Here is a 27,049-nt window from a genome sequence, read left to right on the forward strand (position 1 = left end):
GCACAAAAGACTTTCACTCTGCAGGGAAGCCTGAGCGCGCCCAGACACAACCCTTTTGACTCACCCAGCCTTGCATGGCAATTAGGCACCTCCACCTCTGCAGAGACGCTGAGGATACCTGTCTAAATATTTAAGTAGTTTTCCTCAGTGCCTATGGTAGTGTTTAAGAGAAGCAATCCTCCTGAGAATTCAGCCTTGAGAAGTCTTTCATTAAATAATTTAGGTATGGGTTTTCTTTTGGTTACATAAGTGGGTGCATTTAAATACAAGAAAGTCAATAAACCTCCTCCTTTCAGCCTTATACCTCCTCGTAGTATCTACGCTCCTCCTCTTCAACTTCTCTCTGTGCCTTTTCCCATTCCTCTTTCAGCTTGTCTTGTTCCTTCTGATACTTCTCCTGTAGGAGGATACAAATAGAGGTGAATTCAGAGCATATCATATTGGGAGTAAAGTCTGTGGTATCTCTACAGTGAAAATGAACCTGTTAAAAATGGCTCAATCAGAAACAGGATGAAACAGAAAGGTAAAAATTAGAAACATCCATGGGTGTCAAAAAAGCTTCCTTTCCTCCTTTTCCCACTTGCTTCTATCTCTTACAATTAAGACCTTCAAACCATATGGAACTTTTAGCATACTACAAGAAGTTTAACCTGTTAGAAGTTTTTATGTGCTTAGACAGAAATTAAATTTATTCTAAACAATTTCAATAATTCCTTGTTTATTATATAGTTTTAAGAGTTGTAAAAAGATATCACACACCTGAAAACATTTAAGCATGGATTTTGCATTAATAATTACAGCTAAGCAGAATACAAACAAACAGGTTTTGCAGATGCTGGTTTTGGAACTAATTCAAGAGAGATGTCGGTACAATATAATGGATGATGAATAATTGTGCAAATTTAAAAGATAAATAAATAGTTTGCAAAGGTTTGATGAAGGTAAGCTCATAATTGCTAAGCAGTTCATTTTCCTCCTTGATGAGATCATTTTTTGAGAATTAATTTCACACAGTTTTATATGAAAAATTACCTTAAAGAGATCTTCATAATTGTGTGACAGAACTGGTTTGAATATGGGGAAGAATGGTGACTTCTATATGCCTTTTACAACAGTTCCAACTTCTGTTCAAATTAGAAACCACATCTGCCTAATCCAAAATAAATGCATTTACTGTCAAAAGAACACCTGCATTTGTCAGAAAAACCATGACGAGAACTTTACACCATTCCAAGAGGAAATAAACGTACTAGCTAAAAAGAAATAAACCTAAGAAAGCAGCACAGAGACACACAAGTAGTTGTACAAGACGAAAAGACTCCATTTTACTGTTCTTCATCCTTGGACGGTTTGGTGCTCTTGTGTTGCATGGAGGAAACATATGACTTCTTTGGGACCAATCAAACCTAACCAGGATCAAAAGATACTACTCACTGACTACTTTGATACTGAGTAATATCAAAAGACACTACTAAGCGCAGGGGAAATTCAAGTTCTCAGGGCTGTTGCATTTCTTCCAATGACACAAACCCAAACCTTTTATAGAATACTCTATACCACCAAGCAAAAGCAGTGGTTGTTTTGAGGAGGGTTCTCCCCCTCACAAAACAAAACAAAGCAAAACAAAACAACCAAACCAAACCAAACAAAACAAACAAACAAACAAAAAAAACCACCACCTTTGTGTACAAATTTAGTTTGATGTTTTCCAACAAGAACATGCAAACACAGCAGAAATCTACAAAAAGCTACTAAGACCATCACTTTAAAGAAGAGTTGCACAAGCATCAGGGTTAGGAAAATATTAGTCTCAAGAAAGAGGCTCTAAGTAATTAAGAGTCTCACAGTTTATGCTCAACATACTTTAAATATAGTTGAGGATCAACATCTGGTTGAACTCTGCATTGGAATGCAGAACTAAATCCTTTCAGTCCACCCAGGGTGTGGGGAAGGGAGAAGTAATACTACATAAACCACAGAGAGTATTTGGTTCATTCATATGCTACAGAACTCTCTAAAGCATACACAGAGGGTGTGGAAGACATGACATGAAATACTTGACTTTTGTCTAAAGGAGCTGGAAACATCTGAAGCACATGGTGGAAGAAATGTAGCATCTTCCTTACCTGAAGCAAGCGTTCTTGCTCATGCTGCCACCTTTCCTGACGCTTCCGCTCTTCTTCTGGATCCCAGGACCAGAAATTGAAGCGCTTGTGTGAAGGAAAACCAAGCTATTAGACTTTAATTCTTCACAAGGCTACCAGAAGGCTGCACCCCCTCTGGCCTGCCCCCGGCAGTGATGTTAAAATGGGAAACTCAGAACCAGATAATGGTATTCTTAGTCAGCAGACCATATCCTGAGCTTCACTGACACTTGGGTTTTCCCACAGGTATCCAAATGAGAGAATAATCATTTGGTTTGCAAAGAAAGGCTTGGGAAACTTCAACTGGAGGGAACAAAAAGAAAAAGACCTGAAAGAAAGCTCTAAGCAGCACTGAACAAAGATGCCTCCAGGTGCCCAAATTTAAGGAAAACTTCTATTTTTCTTCTCTGTAATCTTCTGTGCAACATGCAAAGAAATTTGCGAATGTGAAATATATTCTCTCATTTCATATGTCTGCCAGCACAACAGCCTAAAGCCTCACTTTAAATTTTTATCCAGGGAAGAACACTTCAATCACAGATCTAGGCCATGTTTTGGCTTGGATTCTGTTTTTTCTCTCTCAGTCTGATTTAGGGATGTTACAAGGCAGTTTGCATTAAAAAAAAATAAAAAAAATCACTTTTGTTAAACACATATATCTAAACCAAAACGACAATGCAAAAATGGTACTTACATTTGATTTGTCACCACTATCAGAATCAGCTAGAGAAAAAAAAAAAAAGGAAAAAGGAAAAATTAAACTTAACAAGACAAAACAGCAAAAAGTGCTTAGCCTGCAATTAAAGCTATGTTGTTTCTGTATAAAAAAGCCTCACGTTAGTTTTCTATTTGTTCCCACAACCAAATGCAAGGACAAATTGCAAGCAAACAAACCAGAAAAATAGACTACACCCATCACCAACAAAGCTACTTCTAATTTGGGTACAGAGAAGCACAACTTTAACTAACACCAGGTTCTACTCTACCACTAGCTACTGCTGTCTACTTCTGGCCACAGCCATTAGCAGTGTTTGAACACTGAGCACTACCTACTTTGATTTACTTTTCCCTTCGTGGTTCAGTGCAAGGAAGGAAAAAGCATAGCAAAGCTACAAGGGTGGGACTACACTATTCAAGAGCCACAGTTACGAAGAGGACCGTTGCCATTCTCTATTCATGTCTTCAGGCTGATGTAAAGAAATAAGGAAAAGGTATTTAGAGGCAGGTGATTTCATTTGGTGCCTGAAGCCAGAGCATCACAGCAATGTGTAACCCAACAGCTCTTTGTCAACTGTGCAGCAGGAATAGATGCTTTCTACGGAAGTGAGAGGCAGAAAAAGTCCCCGGGATCGTCAGCTTTCGCCCCAGTCCCACAGCTGAAGACACCTAGGACTCGAGGCAGCGCAAGGGATGAAGCTGCTCTTAGTGCTGCATTTACCTGGCTGTGAGAAAAACCGTGAGCGCCGCCAGTCGTTCCGCACCCTAAGCGGAACCGCGGCCCCGCGGGGCGGCTCTGCAGGGGACGGCACAGAGACAAAACAAGAAACAGGGCGGTCAAAAGGTGGTGGTGAGGCTCAGACCCTGGCCTACTCGGCCACCAGTGGGGTTTTTATTACAGCAGCTTTGTAACAAGCTCAAAAGGTTTTAAAGGCCTTGCAGATCACAAGGACTACCCAAATTTAAATGCTACTTTTGCAGCATGGCACCTAACCCTATATGAGAGCTCTAGCACAGAAATGCTAATACACTCTCGCATTTGTTTCTGTTGTACATGCATATTTTAAAGGATTATCTGATCTTTTTCATGGTATACATGCTGTGAACACTAGAGAGCAGCCAAGTGTTTCAGCATCATTTAGAAAATACTAGAGACACCTACAATCTGTCACTCCGTATTTGGACTGATTTGTGCTTGAAACAAAACAATACTGTTGGCAAAGCCTGTTTGGAAAGTACCTTCCCACCTAAAACAAGTAAGACTTCTCATTCCTTTACTGACATTCCTGTTTTCCACAGTGGATTACCTTCAGTGAAATGCAGGGATAAATCATTATATTACCTATATATAAGCTGACAACCTCGCAAGTTCACAGGGGGAAGAAAACTTCCCTTTCTCCCTCTGTCTCCCTCTCTCTCTTTCTTTCACAATACCCACATATATGCATCTCTAAAATCAATATAAAATAAAACTACTAAATATTACCAATCTCAAGCAATACTTTGTCATGAAGGCAAGAAAAGTAAGTTCTGCTTTGCAAGAGCTTGTGATGCGCAGAGGTCAAACTGGGGGATGTGGCCAGATATGTGTGTTGGTCATCTATAAAGAGGAGCTACACACAAGCAGCTGAGTGAGGAATTGTATCCAGGAGTTTTTACTGTGAGATAAACCCAATTATTAAGCCATTTTCATCTGTGAGCAACATACTAATGAAATATAATACTCATGGACATAATACAGCTTTAATTGTTAGGCCTGGCCCCCTCCTTTGTGTCACAATTCTGCTGCTGTGGTTAAGGGGAACAGCAAGAAGCGTCCCTCGCATCACAGAAGCCACACTACCAGTATCAGTCAGATGCAACTAGAAATTAAACATATTATCTTCCAAACCTTCCAGGCCATTGATTAGGCATTCCCCCTTGACTACGACGGACATGCATACGTCCAGCTGAATTCTCTGCAGCTCCCAACCTCTCTTTCTGCTCACCTTGTCGATCAGAATTCTGCAGAGTGACCTGGCTGGTCTCAGGCAGCTTCTTTAAAAATGGCAATACTATACTCCCTTCTTGTTCCAGGGCCTTCGGTTTTATTACCTGTTGAGATGTTTGGGAACAGAAAACTGCATTCAAAAATCACGAGGTACAATCAAAGATTAACTTAAACCCTTTCTATTAATTTCTAAAACAACGTTATCAAAGTTTAATAAGCCTCTATCTCCAGAATTGCAATATGAACTTGCAATATTGAAGCAATGAAAATAACCATCAGTTGTTTGTTCTTGATACACTGCACACCCAAGCTCATCCTAACCCAGGACCATCATCTAGTGTACCTGACAGAGCAATATGGTGATGGCCATTTGTTACCCCTGCCACATACACAAAATCCACTGTCTACACCTTTTGGATACTCTGCTCTCCCAGTGTGTGGAGGGACTGGGCTTTGCAGGTTGAGTTCTCTTTTCTGCTACAGCCAGTTTACAGATTCAAATGCTCCAAGCAGACACCAGGGAGTTTCTTTGGAGGAGGAACTCTCTTATAATCATTGGATTTGGCACAGAAAACATCTTTCAGGGTCATTCCCTGACATATTTTGAATGAAATCCTGTTATGACATTATACAGAGAGAAAATACCAACCAGATATTTGCACAATATCCATTTCCTTGTGAGGTCTTCTTTGTTTCATTTTCCATTCCCTTTCTTTCTTGCTCATACATACCTCCTGCGTAGCAGGGAGCACTATTTCCTTCTGCTGCTCCATTTCAGGTTTCTTCACATCTTTTTCACTTGGAGCAATGTCCTTGGAAGGGACAGGACTTGGAGGAAACTCTAAGCTCTTCACAACAGGGCTGGCACAAGCTGCAGTTGACTTGAATTGCTTTTGATCTGAACCTAATCCACACAAACAAGAGAGAATGTCACAAGGTTAAGATATTTTTTCCAGATACAATGTAGACTTATTTCATATCTTCTTTCTTCAACACTGGCAAAATTAATCTCTCAGAAAAGACACAACTTGAAAGATGAATTTCACCTGATGAAATGCAGATGCTAACATTTGAGTTGGTCACTATGGGACACCCTTCATGGTTAAAAAAGGCAGAAAGGCACTCCTTTGAGAAGGATTGCACAAACAATTTCAGACACTTCTCTTGTCTGAAATGAGCTGTAACCTATTAACACATCTACTGAGGTACAGATCTCTGTAGTGCGCATTCCTAGAGCTGTGTGATGAACACAGCTCTAGGAATCCTATTCTAAGGTGCTACCTGGACAAGCAGCTCTACAACAGTTAACATGGTCTCACTGTCAGCACTGGAAGATATGCCAGCTTGGCTGTTTCCACTGAACCAAGTCAGCCAGGCATCAGAAAGCAAAGAAATTGTGGTAAAAGGAAGCCTTGGACTGGAATAACCAGGTTGGGACTCAGTTCTTAAAAAAAAGAAAAAGAGCAAACCAACAACACCCACACACAAACAAACAAACAAACAAACAAAAAAATTGATGCTGGTTTACAAGGACCAGGGACCAGGAGCACAAGGGCCCACAGCTGAGGTCTGTGAAAACCCAGTGGCTGCTAGCTGGCACCACCATGGAGCAGTTTCTGCCATCCCAGGCAGTGCACAAGCACCCACACATCTCTTAAACATCCTGGAACACAATCTCAGCTTCTCATCCTGTTCCCCCTCCAACAGGTACCTCTTTGACAAGCTAGGAGAGGGAGCTAAGAAAGGGAGGCACCCCAAAGCTGCACTAAGAACGCCCACACCAGCAGACACAAGAGCTGTTCCTGCTGCCTGGCAGATGCACACCACTTTGGAGCAGTTCCCACACCATTAGTGGCTTAGGGGTCACAGCATGGAAGTATCTGGCTTGTACTGAACAGCAGATGAGGTTGTCTGTCACACAGCTTGGACCACATCTATCCCTCCAAAGCAGACGCTGAAAATCCACTTTGTTTTACCATCGCAGCTTTCTCAAGGTGTTCTCCCAGCTTTCTTTGGCAGACCATATTAACCTTTGCTACCAATACTTAATGTTTAGCATTTCTCACAGGTGTGGAGCTCCTCACTGCTGACTGTTGAGAAGAGGATTTGGTTGATTCATTCCACACCTGCAATCTCTACATTACTTGCCAGCTGCAATTCCAGATTGTTACACTCTGTGCTGCTATGAAGTGATTTTTTTCTACCCGGAAGTCTAGCCTATTTCTAACTATGAGACAAAGTAATTAAGCCAGCTGATGAGCTGTCACTAGCAGTACATGTGCGTCATAGTTGTGCCGCACATCAAGAAAAGTCTGGATGTGCTTCTAATCTTGGAGGATGGTACTCCATTGATGTTTGAGAGGCAAGCTCAATTACTTAAGTCACATTTATCTTCAGCAAATTGGAGCAGCATATTTATATACCAATTACAGGCAGAGATTTCCTTTAAATACCTACTGTAAACAGTCCCTTTTACTTACCTCTACCAAGCTGAACTTTAATAGACCCATTTCAAAAAAACAAACAGAAAAAGACCATGAGCTTAGTATGATAGCAGGCAGTAGATAAAATGCATGCTCAAAGGTAATATTTCAGAAACACCATTCTGAGGATAGCGCTTTCAAATTTTACGAGTAAATTCATTTCCCCAGATTAGGGATTGTGCATAGAGCCTTTAAAGCAGAAAATCAAGGCTGTGCACAACATTGTCACCTTGCACCTGGAGCAGCGTGCAACCGTGAATGTCATTTCTGCCTTCTTCTGCACTGTCTAATAAACCCTCTTGGTGCCGCTGCAGATGCACTTACTGGGCTGCAGCTGCTGTAGGGTGGGCATCAAGCCCAGACCAGCGGTGGGCCAGGACAGGGGTCAGGGCAGCAGCCACCCACCTGGGGATGCGCCCAAACGGCTCCCGGGTCCTGCTCCGCCGGGGCTGCCCTCGGTCTGCTGGCTGGCTGCCGGATCCGCTTCCCCCGGGGAGGCCTGCAGAGGATGGAAACGCAGTGAGTGCACTGGAAATAAAAGTATGGGTTAATTCTGTAGAGCAGTGCTCGCTGCTGCTTCGTAATGTGTTGGGACCAGGCTGTTTTAGAGCTCGGTAGGGAGCTGTGCACTGGGGAGCGAGTCTCTGAGCGGTATGTGCTGCTCTGGCACCGAGTCACTGGGCTTTAATCTCCTTTTCTAAGCGTTCAGCAAGCAGCCATTATGCAGTTGCTTTGGAATAGCTCATGCAAGCTTTTAAAATTGGAGGATATCTTGAATTGTGTTAGCTGGAGATAAGCATACATTTCACCCCTGGTTTTCTCTTCCAGAATAACACAAAAACGTATGCATCAGTGAATACCCAGCACATTCGAGGGCTTTAAAAGTGGCAAAGTAATTAAATACTTCCTTTATTTCACGGTTGTCTAAACAATCAGTTATCTGAAGGGAAAAGGCAGAGTTGGTAATAAAGGTAATGAAATACTTGAAATGTTATTGGGAAAGGACTGAAAAAAAAATGGTGAGACCATATCAAGTGAATAATCCAAATCGTTTTGAAAAGCCAGCTTCCTGACCCAGGACAAGCCTGTTGCAGAGCTAAACCACACCATCAAAACAGCAGTAGCATTTCAGCTGATTTATTCAGCAGCTTCCCCTTTATATCTGCTTTCCTGGTAGGCAAATCAGGAAAAAAAAATGCAGCAAATCAATGAGCTACCGCGCGGTGCCTCTAGCACATGAGAGAGCTAGAAGATGGCGCATCCAACTGAGGAAGGAAAAAAAAAAAAGAAGCAGAGTACGTTTAGAAATGAAAAGCAACGCATTTCAGAAGCGATCTTTGTAGACTCCCTTTCCTGTTCCTCAATCTTATTAACAGCTGCGAGAGAGGAAATGTGCTGAAATTTCCTCTTTTCTGGGGGCAGGATTCACACCTCTGCCCTCTGCGCAGACGCTGCCTCCCCTCCACACAGACGGCCGTGAGCCTACAGCCCGCATCCACGCAGGCCCCACGGGCAGCAGGCCTGGGCTCCCCCTGCCGTGTCACCGGGACGTCTGGTGGCAGTGCCAGCAGGATGCCAGTGCCAGCAGGCACCTTGTGGGCACACTTTGACTTCAAAGAGCTTTGCTGTTAGCAGTGGGAGCAAACCCCTGCGTCTCTGCTCCTCTCTGGAGGGAAGCGTGCTGTGGCGAGGGGCAGGGAACGTGTCTGGGACAACTCCCTGAGACCAGTCCTGGTACGGGGCTGTGGCCAGGGGCAGTGTTGGGAGGCAGGACAGGCACCAAGTGACAGTGGTGAGCGGCTGGAAGTGGCAGTGTATCCCCTCTGGCACCTGCTGGGGATGGCTGCCCCAGACAGGGCTTTCTCCTCAGTGCCTGGTGCCTTCCCTGCACCCTCACCTCTGCCCACCCAAGTCCTCTGCTCCAGGCAAGGTGCAGGTGGCAAACCCAGACAAATGCAATAGGTTTTCCCCTTGTCATTCTGCTGCTCTCTTCTTCTGTATAACCTACCTCGCCCTTCCCCAGCTCACCTTGATACCAGCCTGTGTTTCAGTGAAAGCTTCTGCCCCTTCCTCTACCCCAGCAAAAAAATACCACACCTAAAGATGTCTCCTTCAACCTCAGTTCTGGCTCCTGACAGGACAGCAACTACTACTGGGAATCTTCTGTTCACTCCCACCCTTGTGCAATGCAGAAATAAGTATTTCTTCCTCCACGAGGACAACCAGGCAGTGTAACAGGCTGCCATCTCCATCCTTGGAGGTTTTAAAGACTCAAATGATTAAGGACTTAGCAACCTGGTCAGCTCCTATAACCAATCCTGCTTTGACCAGAAGACCCTGCTGGAGACCTACAACCTGAATTATTCTGTGATTCTACAACCTGCAGTCCTCCGTTAAAACTAAACAAATAGCTATTACCAAAAGCTCACTGTTTGCCCTCTACAAAGTACATTTTCACTGGAAAGGCAAAAGGTACCTACCTGATAGCTCTATTCATCATTCCAAAGTACAAGCCTTCCAATGAAATTGTTTCATGTTTCAATTATTAATATTTATATTATTATTATGTAAAGCAACGGAACTCACCCTCCACTCTCAAAAAGCAACTGCTAAAACTGAGAAATTAAAAGGCTCAGCAAACACATGGAGCCAATACTACCTTATCTCCTCCAGTTCTGGAGTTACCTCAGGAACCCACACTTGGTGTTGGGCCACGCTGCTATCCTGCGTAAGTGAAATCTCAACTAAATCCAACTATGATCTTACTATCCAGTATGGAGGTTGAGCTAGTTATAGATATAGATGTTATTTATAGAAATTCTTTCAAAGAGGAGTAAAAAAAAAAAAAAAAAAAAAAAAAAAAAAAGGAAGAGCTACTGCTTGCTGCAGGATAATTGATCTTGGAAATGACATACTGCAGAAGCCCTGCTCCTGCTCACGAGACTTGACTCTTTCTCCTCCCTCTGCTGAGTAATTAAATGTTAGCAACATAAAGCTAAAAATATAAAACTGATTAGTAAGTAATTTACAAAAAAAGATTAAGTGAACTTCACCGGGGAACTCTCATTCCCAGTGTATCTAATTCTATTTGTAATACCAAGTAATGTAATATTATCTAGTATTTTATCCGCAGCTATAAGATACATTGTAAAAAAATCATGTACTGATGGAGCCAGTAAAATGTCTTTTCTACCACAGACTACCACTTGCATTTCATAAACATTTTGTAATCAAAGCACAATGTTACCACTGAATATAAAAAAGCCATTAAAACATTCAATTGCACTTGGGAAGATTGTATTTTGACATGGGCACTGAAAAACACCTTAGTGAGTAATGTTCCTTGGGCATTTCAGAGCAGATCTGAGACTTTGGGATGTAGGACCCATGCAGCCTGTCCACACCACAGCATTCATGTGGGAAGAGGCATCACTGCCTCTGCTGAGGGTACCTAAGAGGGAAGCTCTTGTGAAGTGTTATCAAACTCCTGTTCGGCATGGCAATATATCAGCTCAGTTTGTGGCCGACAGGATCTTTTATCCCATGGACTAGGATATCAATCCAGGTATTTCTTGAGCTATGATCCTATAAGCCAGAAACAGCCCCATTGCCTACTGCTGTGGCAGAACCTTTCTTACAAAACCCTAAAAATACACTAGCTAGGAACTCTGAAACACTGAACTTCACAACTGCTACAAGAATTCAAACTCCAAAGGAAGTTACAGCAGAACTTTATTAGCCCTTATTGTAAATTAAGTCAAACTGCAGGTCAGTTAACACTACTTGTACACAAAATCACATAAAATGGTAATACTGTATTTTCTATGAAAACATGACAAAACAAGCTGTCTGGAACCAGCAAGAATGCAGAGAGCTGGAAGAACCAGGTGAGAACTACAGTGTGAATTCCGTAAAGTCACTCAGGAATGAAATTGGTTGCAGTATCAATAGCCACATGTACAAATTACCCAATGCATCCTTTAAACTTCTATGATGGAAATTGTATATGTATCAGCATTTTACAGGTTATACTCAAAGCCTTTAAAATGTCATACAATGATTTTCTAATTGAAGCTAGCTTATTCTGTTGCGAGTGGTAACGCTGAAATGACCTTGGGCTGCCCCAGGTAAGTGCCTTGCATGCTATGCCAGTGCAGTGGTGCAGCCAGACACTGCTCTGACATGTTAAATCATCTGCCCCTTTCACTGGCAGCTAGATAATGCTATAATCAGATCAGCTATTACAGCCAAAGACCAGGGTGGATCAGTAATTGACAGAGAAGCCTTTAAAGTGCTGCAAGAAATAGTGTTAAGAATTCTTGTTAGAGTCATTTTTGCTCGTTATCACTGCTCAATTGGGCAAAAAATAATCTCCTATCACTTGCAGACACTGAAAATCAGATGGGGGTCTGCGTGATGGGAGATATGGATGCTAAATTCATAACCACATCGCAAGCAGAGTTCTGTTCTACCCACTTTGAAGTTTTGTTGTTCTTATTTCTCACTCTAACCCTTTTTCCCTTCAGGTAGTCCAGCCCGCCCTGCATCTTCCCATGTATGGTTAAGGAAAAGCTGTCAATCTGGAATATATATACCTTACTCTGCAAGTGTTTCTTGTAATGAATCAAAGAACAAAGACTTGTCTTACCAGATATGTACAAATCAGGATTTCAGTCCTGCTCGCTTGTAGTTTGGCCAACAATCCCCAACCACAAGAAAGCTTATACTTTAATCTCAGTTCAATCAGTGGATTTTTGAAGATGAAGGAGAGTGTTACTTGGATATAGAAAAAAAAAATGTTTCTTTTGTGCCAAGCATGCAGTGAGTAGAAACGGACAAGTTTAAGCTGGCTAACTAAAAATTAAAAGAAAGCCCAAATCTCCCCACCACCACCACCCCACCCCGATCTTTTTAAAGTTGCTGTCTATATTTATTTATTTTTTGGTTGATCAGAGCAAAGCTATAATTAGAGCTATAACAAGCCAGTAATTTCTAAATGGCCATACAAAGATTAGTTAAAATAAAGTGGTGTTACACACTGACAAATTAATCCCCCTACACTAAAATCTGCACAAATATTGTTTTAAAACAAAACATGTACTTTGCCAACTTCTAATTCAAAGAGTAAGAGGATACAACTTCTCAGTATTTGTAATGTGCATAACTGCTATGTATGATAGAAAGAAAACACAGCCTAATGGCTGAAAGACAGGACTGAAGTGAGGAGATGATTTTCACGTTGTTCCTGGCATTGCCTCTGACTGATCAGAGGATTTTGAGCATGTCAGTCTTTGGGCCTCTGCCCCAGTTTTTGCAGAGGAAAAAAAATAAAAAAGAGGTGTGCTTTACCTGCCACCTCTCCTAGCTGCACATTGTTCCACAAGCACCAGTGGGATACTTCCATCCTACTCATAGGCCAAATTTACCCCTCCTAGCAAAGTCAGCCTTGAATCAGAGGCAAAATATAACTACTTTGAATAAAGGTATGTCTCCTGTAAAATCCCCCCAAAATCTAAGTACTTTGTATACACGATACAGACACAAGCCCAGTTTTTGGAAAATATTCTTCTTTACCATGCTTCCCACCTGCTGCAGCTTTTTGCATCCCATTTCATAGTGAATCCAGACAGGAGTTATTAATATTTCCCAATCAGTCGCTGGTCACCAATCATTACAGGGTTCGCATGTATGTGGGGGTTCTTTTTTGTCTGAAAGACAACCTACATTGAGGTATGGAGTAACCCATACAAAACGGTTCTTACGCTTCTCTAGCTCCCAAAAAATCACACTAGCATTTCAAGTGGTACAACTTGATTAAACTTTTTTCCAAAATTCAGGCCAAGAGAGCTGTTGAAGTACAGCTGCACAGCATCTTCCCGTATTGCAGACAACGCCTGAGGCCAGCCGGACAGATTTAGAGCAGGGCTACACAGCTTCAAAGGGAAGGCTGCCAGGCAGAGAGAAGACAGGACCGGTCAATTTGACAACTGAACTGAAACAGCAGGGAAGCAGCCATAAGAGGGATGGAGGAGGAAGGGGCATGCAAAGAACAGGAAGAGAATCAGATGAGGAGGACAGAAGGGCCAAAGGTAATATCTATATGAAAAGGAATATGAACTTTCACAGCAAGAGAGTCTGGGCAGAAAGTGAGCTAATAAAATACATAAAGAAAACTAAGCTAGGAGCAACTAGAGGAAAACAAAAACAAAGCAACAAAAACTAGAAAGAGCATCTCTTAATAGACAGAGGAACTGGTGCCTGTGAATCTTAATCCAAGCCAGGGAAGGACAGAGCTAACAAGTCTCTAAACTGTATAAATAAAGGAAAGTGTGCAAACAAAGGCAGTGAAAGCAAGTTTAGAAAAGACTTTGAAACGTGCTCCATTGCATCTGTTTGTATTTTTTTTCTTAGCAGAAATGTAGTTGCTTCTTCCACTTCAGACAGCTCTGCTTCTTCATCTTGGCTGCCTCCTATCCCTGTTTGCATCTTCTCCTCTTCTCCTAAAAGTTCAGTAGGGTTAAACATCAGACAGAAACTTTCTGAGTGGGTCAAACTAAACACATGCTTAACCAAGCTCCTACAAAGAAAAACTTTTCTTGTGAAAAATGCTACACCAGTCTCATAAAAAGCTGTAGCGGCCAACTGAGCTGTTGCCTCATGAAAGATCGTAACAACATCACCACTAGCTAGAAGACAGTCTTTACTTCAGCCTTGCACAGGTTTCTTGCAGCTGGAGGTGATAAAAGTGGCAGCTTCAGAGGTCTTACTTCCAAGAAGGTGTTTTATGAGGAGTGCGACAAGCCCAGATGGCTCTTTTCTTTCCAGGCTTGGATTCCCAGCCTTCCTAGGAGAGGCTGTATCTTCCGAGATGAGCTCAATACTCCAGACCGCAGATGCTGGCTGACATCACTGTTATCAGTTGTTCACAAACCAAAGTAAAACAGGGACAGGGGGAAGGCTGAGTAAAGTGACTCCAGGTAGCTGCCCAATTCCAGCAGGTAAGCTGGCCCCAGCCTGATGGCATCTATATGGAGATGTCTGGCAGGGCCAGCCTGTGCCCCCACACCAGTGAGGAAGCCAAGTGTCGGTCCCATGCTCCATCTCTGTGGCCTGGCACCTCAGCCCTTCCCATCCATGAACTAGGGCATTCCTGTACACTTGACTGAGCTAAGTTGCTGCCTGGAAAATTAAAACTAAGCATCTGGGTACAGAGAAGCAAGTATTTAGAAGGAAACAAATCAGTGAATCTTATCTCAGGCTAGCAAATTTGCTTCCAGCCACAGGCAGATCTCCCTCTCTCTGCCCCCATCATGCTCAGTGCATTCCACTTGTTTGCCTGCGGTAGACTCCCTCAAAGCAACCTCCTCACCGTGCTTTGCCCTTGACATGCCTGACACACACACCTTTGTTTGAGGCTGAAGTGCCTGGAGTAATTGTAGTGATTTGCACTACCCAGTCACATTAATGATCAAATTATGAAGCTAATGATAAAAAATCCTTTGTTGGAATGGAGAAATAGCACCATTTGGGTGCATGCTCATTCTCTCCAGACGACTTCACCATTAAGCACGCTCAAGTTTACAAACCAGGAGGTTATTCTGCAAACATCAGATTTGCAAAGAATCTGGGAATTCAAGCAGTTCTGCCTGTTTGCCAAAATCACCATGAGGGCTAAGACACTGAAAGCAGAAAAATTAGAATTCAGCTGGCCACATCATCACCAAGACTATAGAAAGAAAAGGAAAGGGCATCAATCAGGTACAAAGAGGCCCATCAAACAGGTACAAAGAGCCCCTAACAGTGGCTGCTACTGCTGAATTTTCTCTCAACTCTTCCACAACTCCTAAAAACGGAGACAGTAATATTTATGTTTTGCTAATTTTCTGATCACCATTGTTATTGCTTCTAATCTATAGCAAGCTGTGGCCCCTCTCTGCCCTCCAAAGGTTCCCCTTCCCAGCTCTCCCAGACCAGATGCAATGCCTACCTGGCTTCTCCTTTGGGACCAATTAATTCTGAAGCAAGAAATCTTTGCTCTGCCATCCTGCAAATCATTCACTCTTGCCTATACACCAATTCCCCCTGACAAGATCAAGTCTGTGCTCAGCGCACATCCCAGCTCCCAGCTACTCTGCAGCAAGTAGACTTCAAAGCCCATCTGTCTGTGGCCAAAGACTGCCATGAAGCAGGGAAGTAAGATAAGACACAAGCCCTTTGGCATGAATGAACCATCCCTCCCTGCCCACTCCCTGTTATCCACCTGGCCGATACTTGGAAGAAATCTGAGATGAAAGGAAAAAATTATCATAATCCACATTTCACTGCATCTCTGATTCTCTTTGTTGTTACACAAAAAAGAATGGCTAAAACTCCCTGTCCTGCCACTAGTTGCAATCCTTTAACATACTTTATTAGTAGTCCAGTCCTTATTTCTTGTTTTGTTTTTAACCATCTACTTCTGTGATAGTTTTGTAGCATCTAGATTCCTGCTGTGATATGCTCCAGTTTTTTTTTTTTCTGCCTTTCTCTCTGGGGAGGTGGGGGAGAGAGATGAAAAGGTAAAATTAATTTGTTTCTTTGATAAGGCAGTTAAGAAGCACATTGGCCCCTTGGAGTATTTCAATAACTTATCCCCTTCTCTAATATTTCTGAGAGGGGAATAAAAGCTGAATGCTCAAAACTGCCAGCACATCCACATCCTCATTTGAAAATTGAAAACTGAGACTAATTATAATGGCTCACACAGTCCAATTATGTTGCTGATCTAATCAGCTAACATCAGGAGAAGAGCTGAATAAGCGTGCACAATAGCTGGGACACAGAGTCAATTTCTCCCTGGCCCAGCACATTTAAAGCATGCTTATCAGCTGCATGCCATCCAAAAAAAAAAAAAAGAAACGTTGGCTGCAAAAAGTTTTTGAACCTTCCCTTCCCATTTCTCTACCCACATCCCAGAGGAAGAAACCTTTAATTTACAAAGGATTTTTTTTCCTGGTCTGGGCACACCCTCTTGAAATAAAACAAACATAACCACTTGGGTTTCATTAGTTAGTGATTAAATACATTATGAGACAGAAAATTGGCAGAGAAAGTAAGGCTGGTTTGTTCGTGTTGCTCTTACTGTTGGCTCTTTGTGCACACTCTGAGTGGCAGGCCTCTGTAAACTGAGCTCAACACTTGTGGGGTCCTTCTTCAACTCTACCGAGGGCCTGTCCCCTCTGGCTACTCCATCAAATTTCAGAGATCTGCTTGGCGATTGAGTAAATATTACTGTTGTACACTCTTTATCCTTTTCTTCAACTCCGTTGAAATTCTCTCCATTCACGCTGACTTTTCCATCTACCTGCAGAATACAGTTAAATAAATACATGGAGGAAATTAGCATTCAGAGAAATTTAGGAAATTAGGACTTCAACACAACATTACTATTGCTGTTAACACAGTCTACACCATCAGTGCAGGACAGAGCCAAGCACACATTTCAACAGGCCAAGATAGAAGTAAACCCCAGTCTGTGGGGTCATAAAATACAGACAGAAGTTCAGGATATTCCTGGATTTCCCAGTTTCCCACATTTCGCTCTCCCAGTAACTTACATGTACCCTTTATGCACATCACATACACAGTGGATTTTAAAAGAACAATGCTTTAAGCTATACTTAGACTGAAATTTTGGGGTTTTGCATCGTGTCGTGCAAGAAGCCAGCTGGTCCTCCAGGATTAGTTACACCAGCGAGCTGCTGTGCAGTCTGGCAAGCTCACCACAGCATTACTAGCACATGCTTTCTGAAGCACTGCTGGGTGAACTCTGAAGGCTCAGGAGCAGCAGAATATATCCATTTGTTTCTGTACTTTTCATAACAGGGAAGTGAGGAACCAACAAATAAAATTGGGCATTCCACCTTCTCCATGAGGTTATAAAATAAATAGACACTTTCCCAGAAAATGATTTTATGCAGTCATCATGGAGATGAGAGAGCAGAAACAGTTTAACTACTTTGTTCTCAAGGTTAAGCCTGCTCCTTGGAGGGCTTATATTCCCCTTGAGGAACTCCTAAGCAAGGAAGAAAATACATAATAAGCTCTAGCTTCTTCCTTTGCACTGACACAGCTTTCTCTCATCAATATGTTTTGGATGGGCACAGCACTTAGAAAGTCCCTTCAGTTTGGCAAGCTGTTTGTAGAAGTCCAGGTATATACATAGAGAAAGTCCCGCTTCAAAAAACTCGTGTGACAGTCACAGTAAGAGCCCAGCTGGGATCTGCAGAGGGACCAGAAGAGCACAAGGTATCAGTAGCACCATATAGCTCCTGCCTAGCTACAGCAGAAAGGTTTATAGGATTGTCAGCAGGGCTGAGTTTTGGAGAAGAGCTTTGCTACTCTGCACAGAGATCCTTCCTTGCAAAAGGATCATCACAGGAGACAACACGAAGGTGATGGAGAAAGTACAGAGAGACTGCTCTGCCACTAATTGGACTTTGGGGGAGTAACAGCAGAGACCCGTGATTTCTTAGGGAAGCCATCGGGATATATGTGGTGATGAGTCATGTCAGGGCTCTCCACAGGTACTGCATAAACAAAAAACGTGTAAAAACAAGCTCCGAGGTCTGGCTTTCTGTGGGAACTTTTGGCTTACTTCATTGCTATTGAAAAAATATGCAACAAGTGTCAAAACTGCTTTACCAAACTGAGACATGGTTTAAGAGAAGTCCTTGCCAGTTCATCCTCCCTGCCCCGCTCCTCTGTTCACTATTCACTTATCTCCAATACTCTGCTTATTGAGTAAACAGCTTAGATACCTCAAAAGCAGCACTCCAACTTAGTATATGTGATTGGTGCTGTGCTAAGGGCAAACCCCTCCTGTTAATGTCTTGTATATGTCCAGAGACCTGCTCTTCATCTGAGGATGAGTACTGAGAGGCCATCTCCAGGGCGCTGGGCATCCTCAGCTCTGACAGGAGGGCAGGGAGGTGCGGGCAGCTAGCACCTCACACAGCCAGCTCCCATGCTCTACATGTGTTTCACCCGTCCTGACTGCTTTTCAGATGGAAAGTTCCCTCCCTTTCCTCACTGCCTTCAGCCACGCTGCACAATCCTTGGTTTATTTCCAACTGCAAGTGTGGGCAGACGCTGAGCCCCAAGTCTTCTGGGATTGTGTGCTGGATTATCTGCTAGAGAGGTGGGTCATGAAAGACCTCAGAAATATAAAAGCCAGAAAAACACTGGCAGGCCACACCATCGATTTTAATGTCTCTGTTTAGACTAAGACATTTCTCTATTTATATTAGGGAGGAAAACCAAATGTTTGAATGATCAGGACAGATGCCCCAGCTGCAGAGTTAAACAAACATACTCCTCTCCTGATCTGGAGCAAGTCAACACATTGTCACTGGAGCTGAGAATCATCGACAGACTGGTGATTCGGGGCAAAATAATGCTACAGCTACATAACAGGGAATATTAGGATATACGTGTATAGGGAATGGTTCTTACTAAGACAAATCTCACTCCTCCACATCAAGATCTAGACAGACGTTCAGTGGTGGCTAGGGTGGAGAAGCATCCACGTGTTAGTTTCTCCCTGTATATGTGAACTATGTGTGGATTAACATAAATGTGATGCATACAGGTCTTGGACCTGTGAGAAAAAAAAAGGGAAGGGAAGGGAAGGGAAGGGAAGGGAAGGGAAGGGAAGGGAAGGGAAGGGAAGGGAAGGGAAGGGAAGGGAAGGGAAGGGAAGGGAAGGGAAGGGAAGGGAAGGGAAGGGAAGGGAAGGGAAGGGAAGGGAAGGGAAGGGAAGGGAAGGGAAGGGAAGGGAAGGGAAGGGAAGGGAAGGGAAGGGAAGGGAAGGGAAGGGAAGGGAAGGGAAGGGAAGGGAAGGGAAGGGAAGGGAAGGGAATCCTACTTCCATTCTCCATATCCACCCAGTCCAAGGATATACTCCCAAGGTTTTATATCCTAGTTTCAGTATTCTCTGAACCCTCCCGGCCAACACTCCAAAGCCTGTATCTGGGTCCTCATTCAAGGCAGCCCCAATTTTGTCCAAATTCTCTTCTTTTATTCCCATAATCTTTCTCTAATTCTTGCAACCTAGTGCAGCCACCCCACCTCTCTCACCAGCAGTTCCCAGTGACATCACTGCCCCAGTACCAATCTGTTTTCCCTCAATGTGCATGGGCACCCTGTATGCCTTCTTTACTCCAGTGAAGCAGCTTTCCCCATTAATCCCTAGTGAGAAGCACGCTTAGGACAAAGAGCATCTCTGGGCAAGCTGTTTCTTAACCCTGAAGGAGTAGTGACTCTCTGAAATAGATGCAGACTACAGTGTTTCAAAGGCTTGTGACTTGGCTGATTGGGACAGACTTGTCTGGGTGTGGCAAAATCAGATCTTTGACACAAAAGCCAGTTCAGGTATTGCTCCAAACATCAAGGCCTCCAGGGACCCCACCCCTGTCCTTTTGTTATAAACACAAACAAACAAAAAACATGACAACATACTCTTCCCTAACCTCTTTCTCACAAAATGCCTTGCTTTTATCCTAGAGGCCCCCCATTTCTCTCTTTTTCCCCCAAACAAATGTAGACTGATGGAAAATGACCAGCACAAATACTCCAGGATCAAGTTCCTCAGAAGGATGGTAGCCAAGAGAAGACCACTAGGCTGGAAAGCACAGTGCATGAGGCTGAATTTTTTAACATCAGAATGTTGCTACGATTTTTTACTTATATTGCATTAAACATTTACATGCTGAGATGATTTACTCAGGACTTTTTTTTGCCTCCCATTTGACTCTGAGGAGTGCAACATATCCTACCTTAAAGTTCTTTAAAACTTCCTGTGTATTTTTGGGCTGAGAGTAAGGCTTGGGTGTCAGCATAGGCACAGCCTTGGAGACAACACTTTTGCTGGGAGATGTGCGGCCTGTCGAACCGCTGGGCTCTAACTCAGCGGTGGGCACAATGGTTGCTTCAATGGTGGCAGTGAATTTTGGAGCAGGCAGCGACTGTTGCCTTAAGTATCTCAGGGGATTCGGGTCTTTCAGTGGGGAATCTGGCTCCACTGAATGACTTCTTTCCAGGATTTTTGGCATCTGCAGACGCTCGAGGACAGCTTCGCTAATGGTGAACCTTTCGATGTACTGCTGGAGGATGCTCTCAGCCTCCTCCTGGGACTTGGCGTTCTTGTACGCCTCATGAAGCTCCCGCTCTCTTCTCTCTCTGCATGGGAGAATACAAGAAAGACCATCACATTAAAATTAACACTGCAAATCATTCCTGCTTCCTCTGCTCCATTGATATCCTTCCCTCTCCCCCACTCTAGTCCTGCAGGCCTGGCTGCCCACAGCTACCTATCACCGAAGAAGCACACCACAATTTCAGACATACCGCCGCACTTCAGTAAAATACATACTTCTCTTCCACAATTTCTCGGTAGGTTTTGATGCTTTTTCTGCGCTCATTTGATCCATCTCCAGACAATAACCTTTCCATTTTCTTTCTCTCAGCTTCTTTTTTTATTAAATCCTGGGAAGCACTCCTTCGACGACTCTTCCACCGAGCCAGGTCCTGCGGGAGAAGGAAGGCAGCTGAATGCAGAGTTGCAAACAACTAAAAACTGGCCATAAGAAATCAATGAACCCAGTCAGCAAAGCTCTGCAACGCGCTTGGTTGGCTTGAGATATGAGAGAGAAATAAGACTGTGGTTTGTATCCAGCTATGTAGACGCATTCTTGTTGAAGTAATGATTTTATTCTGTTTGGAAGCTGCTTGTCTACAATTGTCCAGAGGACCCAGCGATTCTGGTTCTTCACTTCTTATGTGAAACCAACTTGATACTAAGACACAGAAAGCCATGGGGGATACCTGCTATGGGCACCTACATCCTGCATCCTGCTTGTGTTATGAATTCACAAATATCAGAGTGTAGAAAGACAAAATTTGTTTCACAGTAAAATACTGCAGCAAACAAGTGTTTCTAAGCTGTAAAATTTCGCTGCAACCAACCAGGAAAGGAACAAAATTTTACATGTAAAAAATACCCTCTGCAGAACTTTTGCAATAAAAATAACTTCATAGGAAACTGTAGGGGCATGTTTGTCATTAACTTTACAACATTAGGAGATTGGGATACAGACAGTATTTCACACACTCTAACAAATTCTGGTTTTAATAAAAACCAGAGATTCTGTACACACACTTAATTCAAAGGCTATTTCATTAATTACATGGTTTTCCAAATATTTTAATTGCATTTTTATTGGTAAACAGCAGAAGGTACTGCAAGCATAACTTATTTTATTAAAACCAGGAACAAACCTTGTCACTTTTAATTTAGCTTAAAACCACAAATTATTGACGTTACACTCAAGGGAATGCTCATTAAAGTATTTCTTCTCATGACCTACATATATCAGTCCATAATCCCCTTCTTGAAACATGGCCTTTCATTTTCTTCAGTTACTAATTATTCGCATTGAAGTACAAAAGCATTTCTTTATTCAGCTACTCCCACTATTGCCTATTGTTTGGAAATTAGTTTTTCATTAGCAAATTTCATAACATAAGCCCTCCTCCTCTTTTTGCAATTAAAAACCAGACGTTTATCTTTTCCAGCTCTGCTGCTTTAGAAAAACAATAATAATAAAACAAGCTATGAAACTGTTAATTGTTGGCAAATTTACAGCATGGGCATATAACAAATATGAGGCCATGAATGTGGTGTTGTCTCTACAAAGCCCTCTGAATGCCAAGGACATTCCAGTACAGGAATTTTTAGTAGCTCTTCAGAACTTTTAGTTTGGTGTGTAAGGTGCTGAGGGCCTGGAAAACTTGCACACTTTAGCTCAGAGGATTTTCCATTCAGCAGCGAAGAGTCCTCAAACCTCTTGAATTCCTTTGGACTCATTCTTATCTCTGCTGGGAAATTAAGGCTTCCCACACATACAGACCACTCAGTTGAAATCCTTCATTGTTCTACAAAAAGTTATTTATTAGTTGTGTATACTGTTCTTTTGGGGGCTTCTTCTGAATTTTCTATAAAAATGTCTCTAAGATGTTTTGTAGCAGCTGTCCTTATAATTGGAAATCACTGTACTAGCTGCTTGAAGAGATTTAAAAATAACACAACTCAGACAGTCCTCATTGAAAATCAGTCTTTAGGAATGAACAAGACTGATACTGAAACTCCTGGTACTAACCTACCAGCAAATCATGAACAATGTTTTTGTGTCCCTGTTGATTTGCTGAAGATAATGCAAAAATAAAAAGGAGGGTTTGGGAACAGTTTGTAACGCAAGCAGGGTGTACCTAACTTGAAGGGTAATTTGTTTGCTTGGATAAGATGGAAAATATTAGCATTTTCTGTATCTATTCAATTTATTAAAGTCAAATCCAACCTATACATTTATCACCCTACTTATTCCTATATTTTGTCACTTCGGGCAATTGCTAATTAGAAACTTGGAGAAATCAGTGAATATAAACTGTTCTGCTTCCATTTTTACCTACAGTTTAATTACATTTTATTAAAAAGAAAAATACCGAGTGCACCTGTGTGTTGTATAAAGTACACCCAATTATGACCTTCTATGCTTTTAGCAACAACCTATTGGAAAATGAAAAAAATAAATAAATAAAAAAAATAAGATCCTGTTTTTATTACAGGGCAACTGTAGGTTTAGCAGGTTTACTTGTTTACTTTTTTGCCCAGCTAGCAGGCTTCAGCGCCAGTGTTGCAGACAATGTTGTACACTCACATCTTGCCATCTGGTCTCATCCTCTTTCAGCTGGTTGTGTATGTTCTGCAGTTTTTCATGGCGAGCTTTGCTGTGAGGCTGAGACACAGCTTCTTCTTCACATCTCATGTCGAACATGCTCACACTCCTAAATGATGAGGGAATAACAAGAAGGGCAGTGTTATTTGCAAGCTTATGTTCCCTCAACTTTCTTAGAGCTAAAGCCACATGAGGGTGCTACAGCAGAATCAGACACCTGCACCATTACGAAGCTCCCAAAAGCAGCAGTCCCCTAAAAGGCCCAGTCAGCAGCCATATGACTTCCACGCAGCACTTCAGGCACTATACTCCTCAATTCTCTCTTGTTTTCATTAGCCAGCAGCACCTTTATTTCTCACTACGAAGCGAAGCGTTACCACCAACACTCAGTAGTTGTTAAAATCACTGTATTCAGAGCTGAGTTCAGAGTATTTAACTTTTTGAAGATGTTTCCCACTGAGCTTTCACTGACCCCTCCAATTATACTGCAGACAGCAGCTTCCATTTTACTGTAAAACAAGAGAGGCTTGAGAAGTACACTGCAGGTAGCATGGCTGGCTAAATGCTACAGAAACCTGGAGAGCCTGCCCAGAGAAGTCCATGCAACACAAACAGCATGTTGCTTCCTCCTCTCCCTTCCCTGCCTCGAAGGAGCTCAATGCTATCAGCACCAACTTATTAATCCAGCCAACCTAACAAAGGCAAAGCCAACTGTACAACAAACAACCGTAATCAGGACAGAACAGTTTCTTCATACACATGCTATTTCTGTCCCTGACCTTTGGAAAGCTAAAGGAAAAAAAGGTCATGGTTTGAGATTATACAGCCATTCACATTATTTAAAGATCTCCACATGTAGATAATGGACTTACTACTCCCCCGTACTACCTATTATTAGTAAGACATGACCTCAGTTGTGCCATTAAAAGCAAAAAAGCAAAAAGAAAAAAGCCATGCAGCTCCACATGAGGTAATTTCACTGCAGTCTTCAAATGATCATCTGTAGCTTTAGGTGAGCTGACTAGCAGGAGAAGCACCAAATGAAGACAAATTTGTAGGCAACTGTGTACGCAGTAATTAAAGTGAATACACGTGGAAAGCTGTGCATATACATATTTAGCTGTCATCTTATTCAGGCAAGCAAAGATGTGAGCGACCCACTTTATAGGAAAAACTGAAAGGCCTGGACAGTGGATGGAAAAGGACATGCACAGTTCCCATCCCATTAGTAGGCGTTTATACAGAAATAAATGACAGAGCACACACCCTACTGCCTTTAAGCATGAACAGTGAGCATATTACCACGCTTCATCCCTTACACAGAGTGCTGAGGAGGGGTACTTTGGGATTCTCTGTGGGTAATTTACAGGTTGCATTACTCAGGATTGGATTGGAGCACTCTCAAATAACAGAAGAGAGAGCAAGTTTTGCTGTTGTTTTTAAAACTAAAAGCCTACTAATGAACATTTCCATACCAGCCATATTTTGCAGACTGCTGAGGTAGGTTGGGAGACAAATAGCATAATAAAGACACTGTTGCTGTTTTTTTTTTCCAGCTTAAGTGCTTTTGAAACTTAGTAAGAAAAGCCTTTAGTGTTAGCTATTTGCTTGCTGGGTCTAACTGGTTGTGTACCTTCTTGTACCTTTCCCTCATGTCAAAGAGTATTTCTTTCACTTAAAGTAGAAGAAAGCAGAAGACCCAAAATGCTGATAACTGGTTCTAGTGCATGAGGACTAGTCCTTGGTCATTTGGGGTGGGAGAATAAAGATACTTTCAAGTAGGAGTCCTGACCTCCTAATGAAAGGCTAGTATGTTTTCCCTGCATTCACTCAGGGTACACAAAAATGGCAAAACAAAGGTTTTATGGCTATTAATGCAATAAAAAAGGCACTCTGGAAAAGGCTTCAACCTACAACAGGACTGAAACCATGCACTACAAGCCCACATGAACCTTCTATTCTAATCATCACCTCACGCTGCTCACCCTTCATTGCCATGGATAAGCTACCAGATGGGTTCAACCTGCCGTCAGCCTAACGTCAGCTCTGCAGTAACAGGTTATTGTGTACATCTGGCAAGAGAGCAATCTGAAGGAGTCAACTCAAAGCACTGTTCTCCGCTCTGAGCAGCATATAACAGGCATTATCGAGATCCACCTCATTTCCTCAGGACATGGAAAAGGCCACCTGAAAGGCCTATGTTGGTTTCTCTGCCTGACACATTCATCCTTAGAAGAAAATTGAGGCCAGAACTCTCTGGGCTTCTGTCAGAAGACACTTTCACTATGAGTCTGACATCATTTCTTCCACTTTCTTTCTTCCATAAGCTACAGATGAATCCAGTCTGCAACCATCACCTGCATGAACAGAGCTAGATTTACATCTTCCTTAAACTGCTGGGTCACAGGCACACAGGTGGGAGATGTAATAGTACAGAATTCCTGAATATGAATTTTCTGCCTTGAGCAAGGCTAAGGGGATTGCATCCAAACTCTGGAAGCGACAGGCCCTTCTGGTGACCAGCGTACCACATCTGCTGCTTTAACAAAGGTCTGGGAAAAAAAAAAAACACTGTGCAGACCAACCTATTTTGAAAGGCTAGGTCTTTGGGATGATGTGAATTTTTAAGTTACACTACTATATTCTTGCAAATTACAGTTGTTTTTGTTAGAATTATAATACAGTAATACTTTTAAAAAATCTGAAGTATGAGATAAAAACGTCTTCATAGGCTTGAGTGTTCAGACCATTTAATTTAAGAGTCTGATCTATGGTAAAAAATCTCTTTTATGAGAATATGTTAAAATCCTTATGCAAAGCATTTATTATGTGGCTGCATTACCACTTATAAACATACTAAGACTTAAGAAACCCCAACAAAACATAAAAAAGAGACAGGCTGGCTAAAGAATCAGACTCTAGTAAACAAATACTCAAATTTCTCAGACCACTATAATTCAATTGTTGAGCTTAAAGTATAAAGCATAAGCCTAAATGAACACTGGGTTGTCACACTGCCACCAGAATTCATCCCATCTCCTAGGGAGGTGAGGGACTGGTCAGCAGCAACACGTTAGCTATAGGGAAGGCAACTGCAAGGGGAAGAGAGAGATGCACTGCATTTCAACCACATCGAGTTAACCTTCTTGTGCCTCTCCCGCTTCAGAAGAGACCATATTGCCAACACTTTACCACATAACAGCATGCCCAGCTACACCACTCTGTATTTTTTGCTCTGCATTTTTCGAAATCTGGAGAGAAATGAAGATGCCCCAGGATAACAGTGCAGTCCCTGCCAGGTCTAAAATGGCTCCCACGTCTATACTGGGGAGAACATAACAGGAATTGGAAAGTGACAGGAACTGGAAACCTGACAGAGGGCCACAGGAAAGCCTGGGGAGTGGAGAAAGAGAAGAGGGAACCATGAGCAACCTCTTGCTGCCCCCCAGCAGAGAACTATTATCTTATGCAGTGCTCACGTTGTTGTACTAAGCCTTTAATTATGTCTGGGGAGTCTCCAAGCAATCACAGTGCCTAGCCAGGGTTGTCTCTTTACTTCCAAATTACACTGAATATTGCTTTTACAGGAGCTGGAGACAGCCCTGGGCTGCTGACATGATCTGATGGTCACTAACCAGCAAGGGGAACACTGTCAGCCTAACAAGGGGGTTTCTAGGTTCTGCTGCTAGAATAAATAGCACTGAGTCTAGGGCTCAGTTCAAGGCATGGTTTTCAAAGGAGACTTGACAAACATTTTGGAAGCATTTTAAGTGTCAGTTCAATTTATTTTTCCTACTCGTGAGACACATTTTATTAGATTCTTCCTAAGTACTTCATCTTCAAGAGGAAAAACACGATCTTACATTTATAAGAAATTTAAAGACAATTTAGGAAGTAGTTGTTCTATAGCACATCTGGCAAGGATGATAATAAGGCTTGAAC

At 42.4% G+C, this 27,049-nt stretch overlaps 1 protein-coding gene across 1 annotated transcript in view; it reads right to left on the reverse strand.

Annotated features, from left to right (window-relative positions):
- The window catches only part of LIMCH1 (LIM and calponin homology domains 1), a 169,844-nt gene that overhangs the window by 13,209 nt on the left and 129,586 nt on the right, over window positions 1–27,049 (reverse strand). The window contains exons 17-26 of the mRNA XM_032186133.1: window positions 23,090–23,216; window positions 20,746–20,900; window positions 20,150–20,552; window positions 16,456–16,677; window positions 7,740–7,833; window positions 5,583–5,755; window positions 4,850–4,955; window positions 2,839–2,867; window positions 2,127–2,210; window positions 305–397 (exon numbers count right to left, since the gene is read on the reverse strand). Coding sequence (XP_032042024.1) covers window positions 305–397; window positions 2,127–2,210; window positions 2,839–2,867; window positions 4,850–4,955; window positions 5,583–5,755; window positions 7,740–7,833; window positions 16,456–16,677; window positions 20,150–20,552; window positions 20,746–20,900; window positions 23,090–23,216 — 1,486 coding nt within the window. The remainder of the gene's footprint in view (window positions 1–304; window positions 398–2,126; window positions 2,211–2,838; window positions 2,868–4,849; window positions 4,956–5,582; window positions 5,756–7,739; window positions 7,834–16,455; window positions 16,678–20,149; window positions 20,553–20,745; window positions 20,901–23,089; window positions 23,217–27,049) is intronic.

The sequence above is a fragment of the Aythya fuligula genome, chromosome 4 (genome assembly GCF_009819795.1).
Source record: "Aythya fuligula isolate bAytFul2 chromosome 4, bAytFul2.pri, whole genome shotgun sequence".
Lineage (NCBI taxonomy): Eukaryota > Metazoa > Chordata > Aves > Anseriformes > Anatidae > Aythya > Aythya fuligula.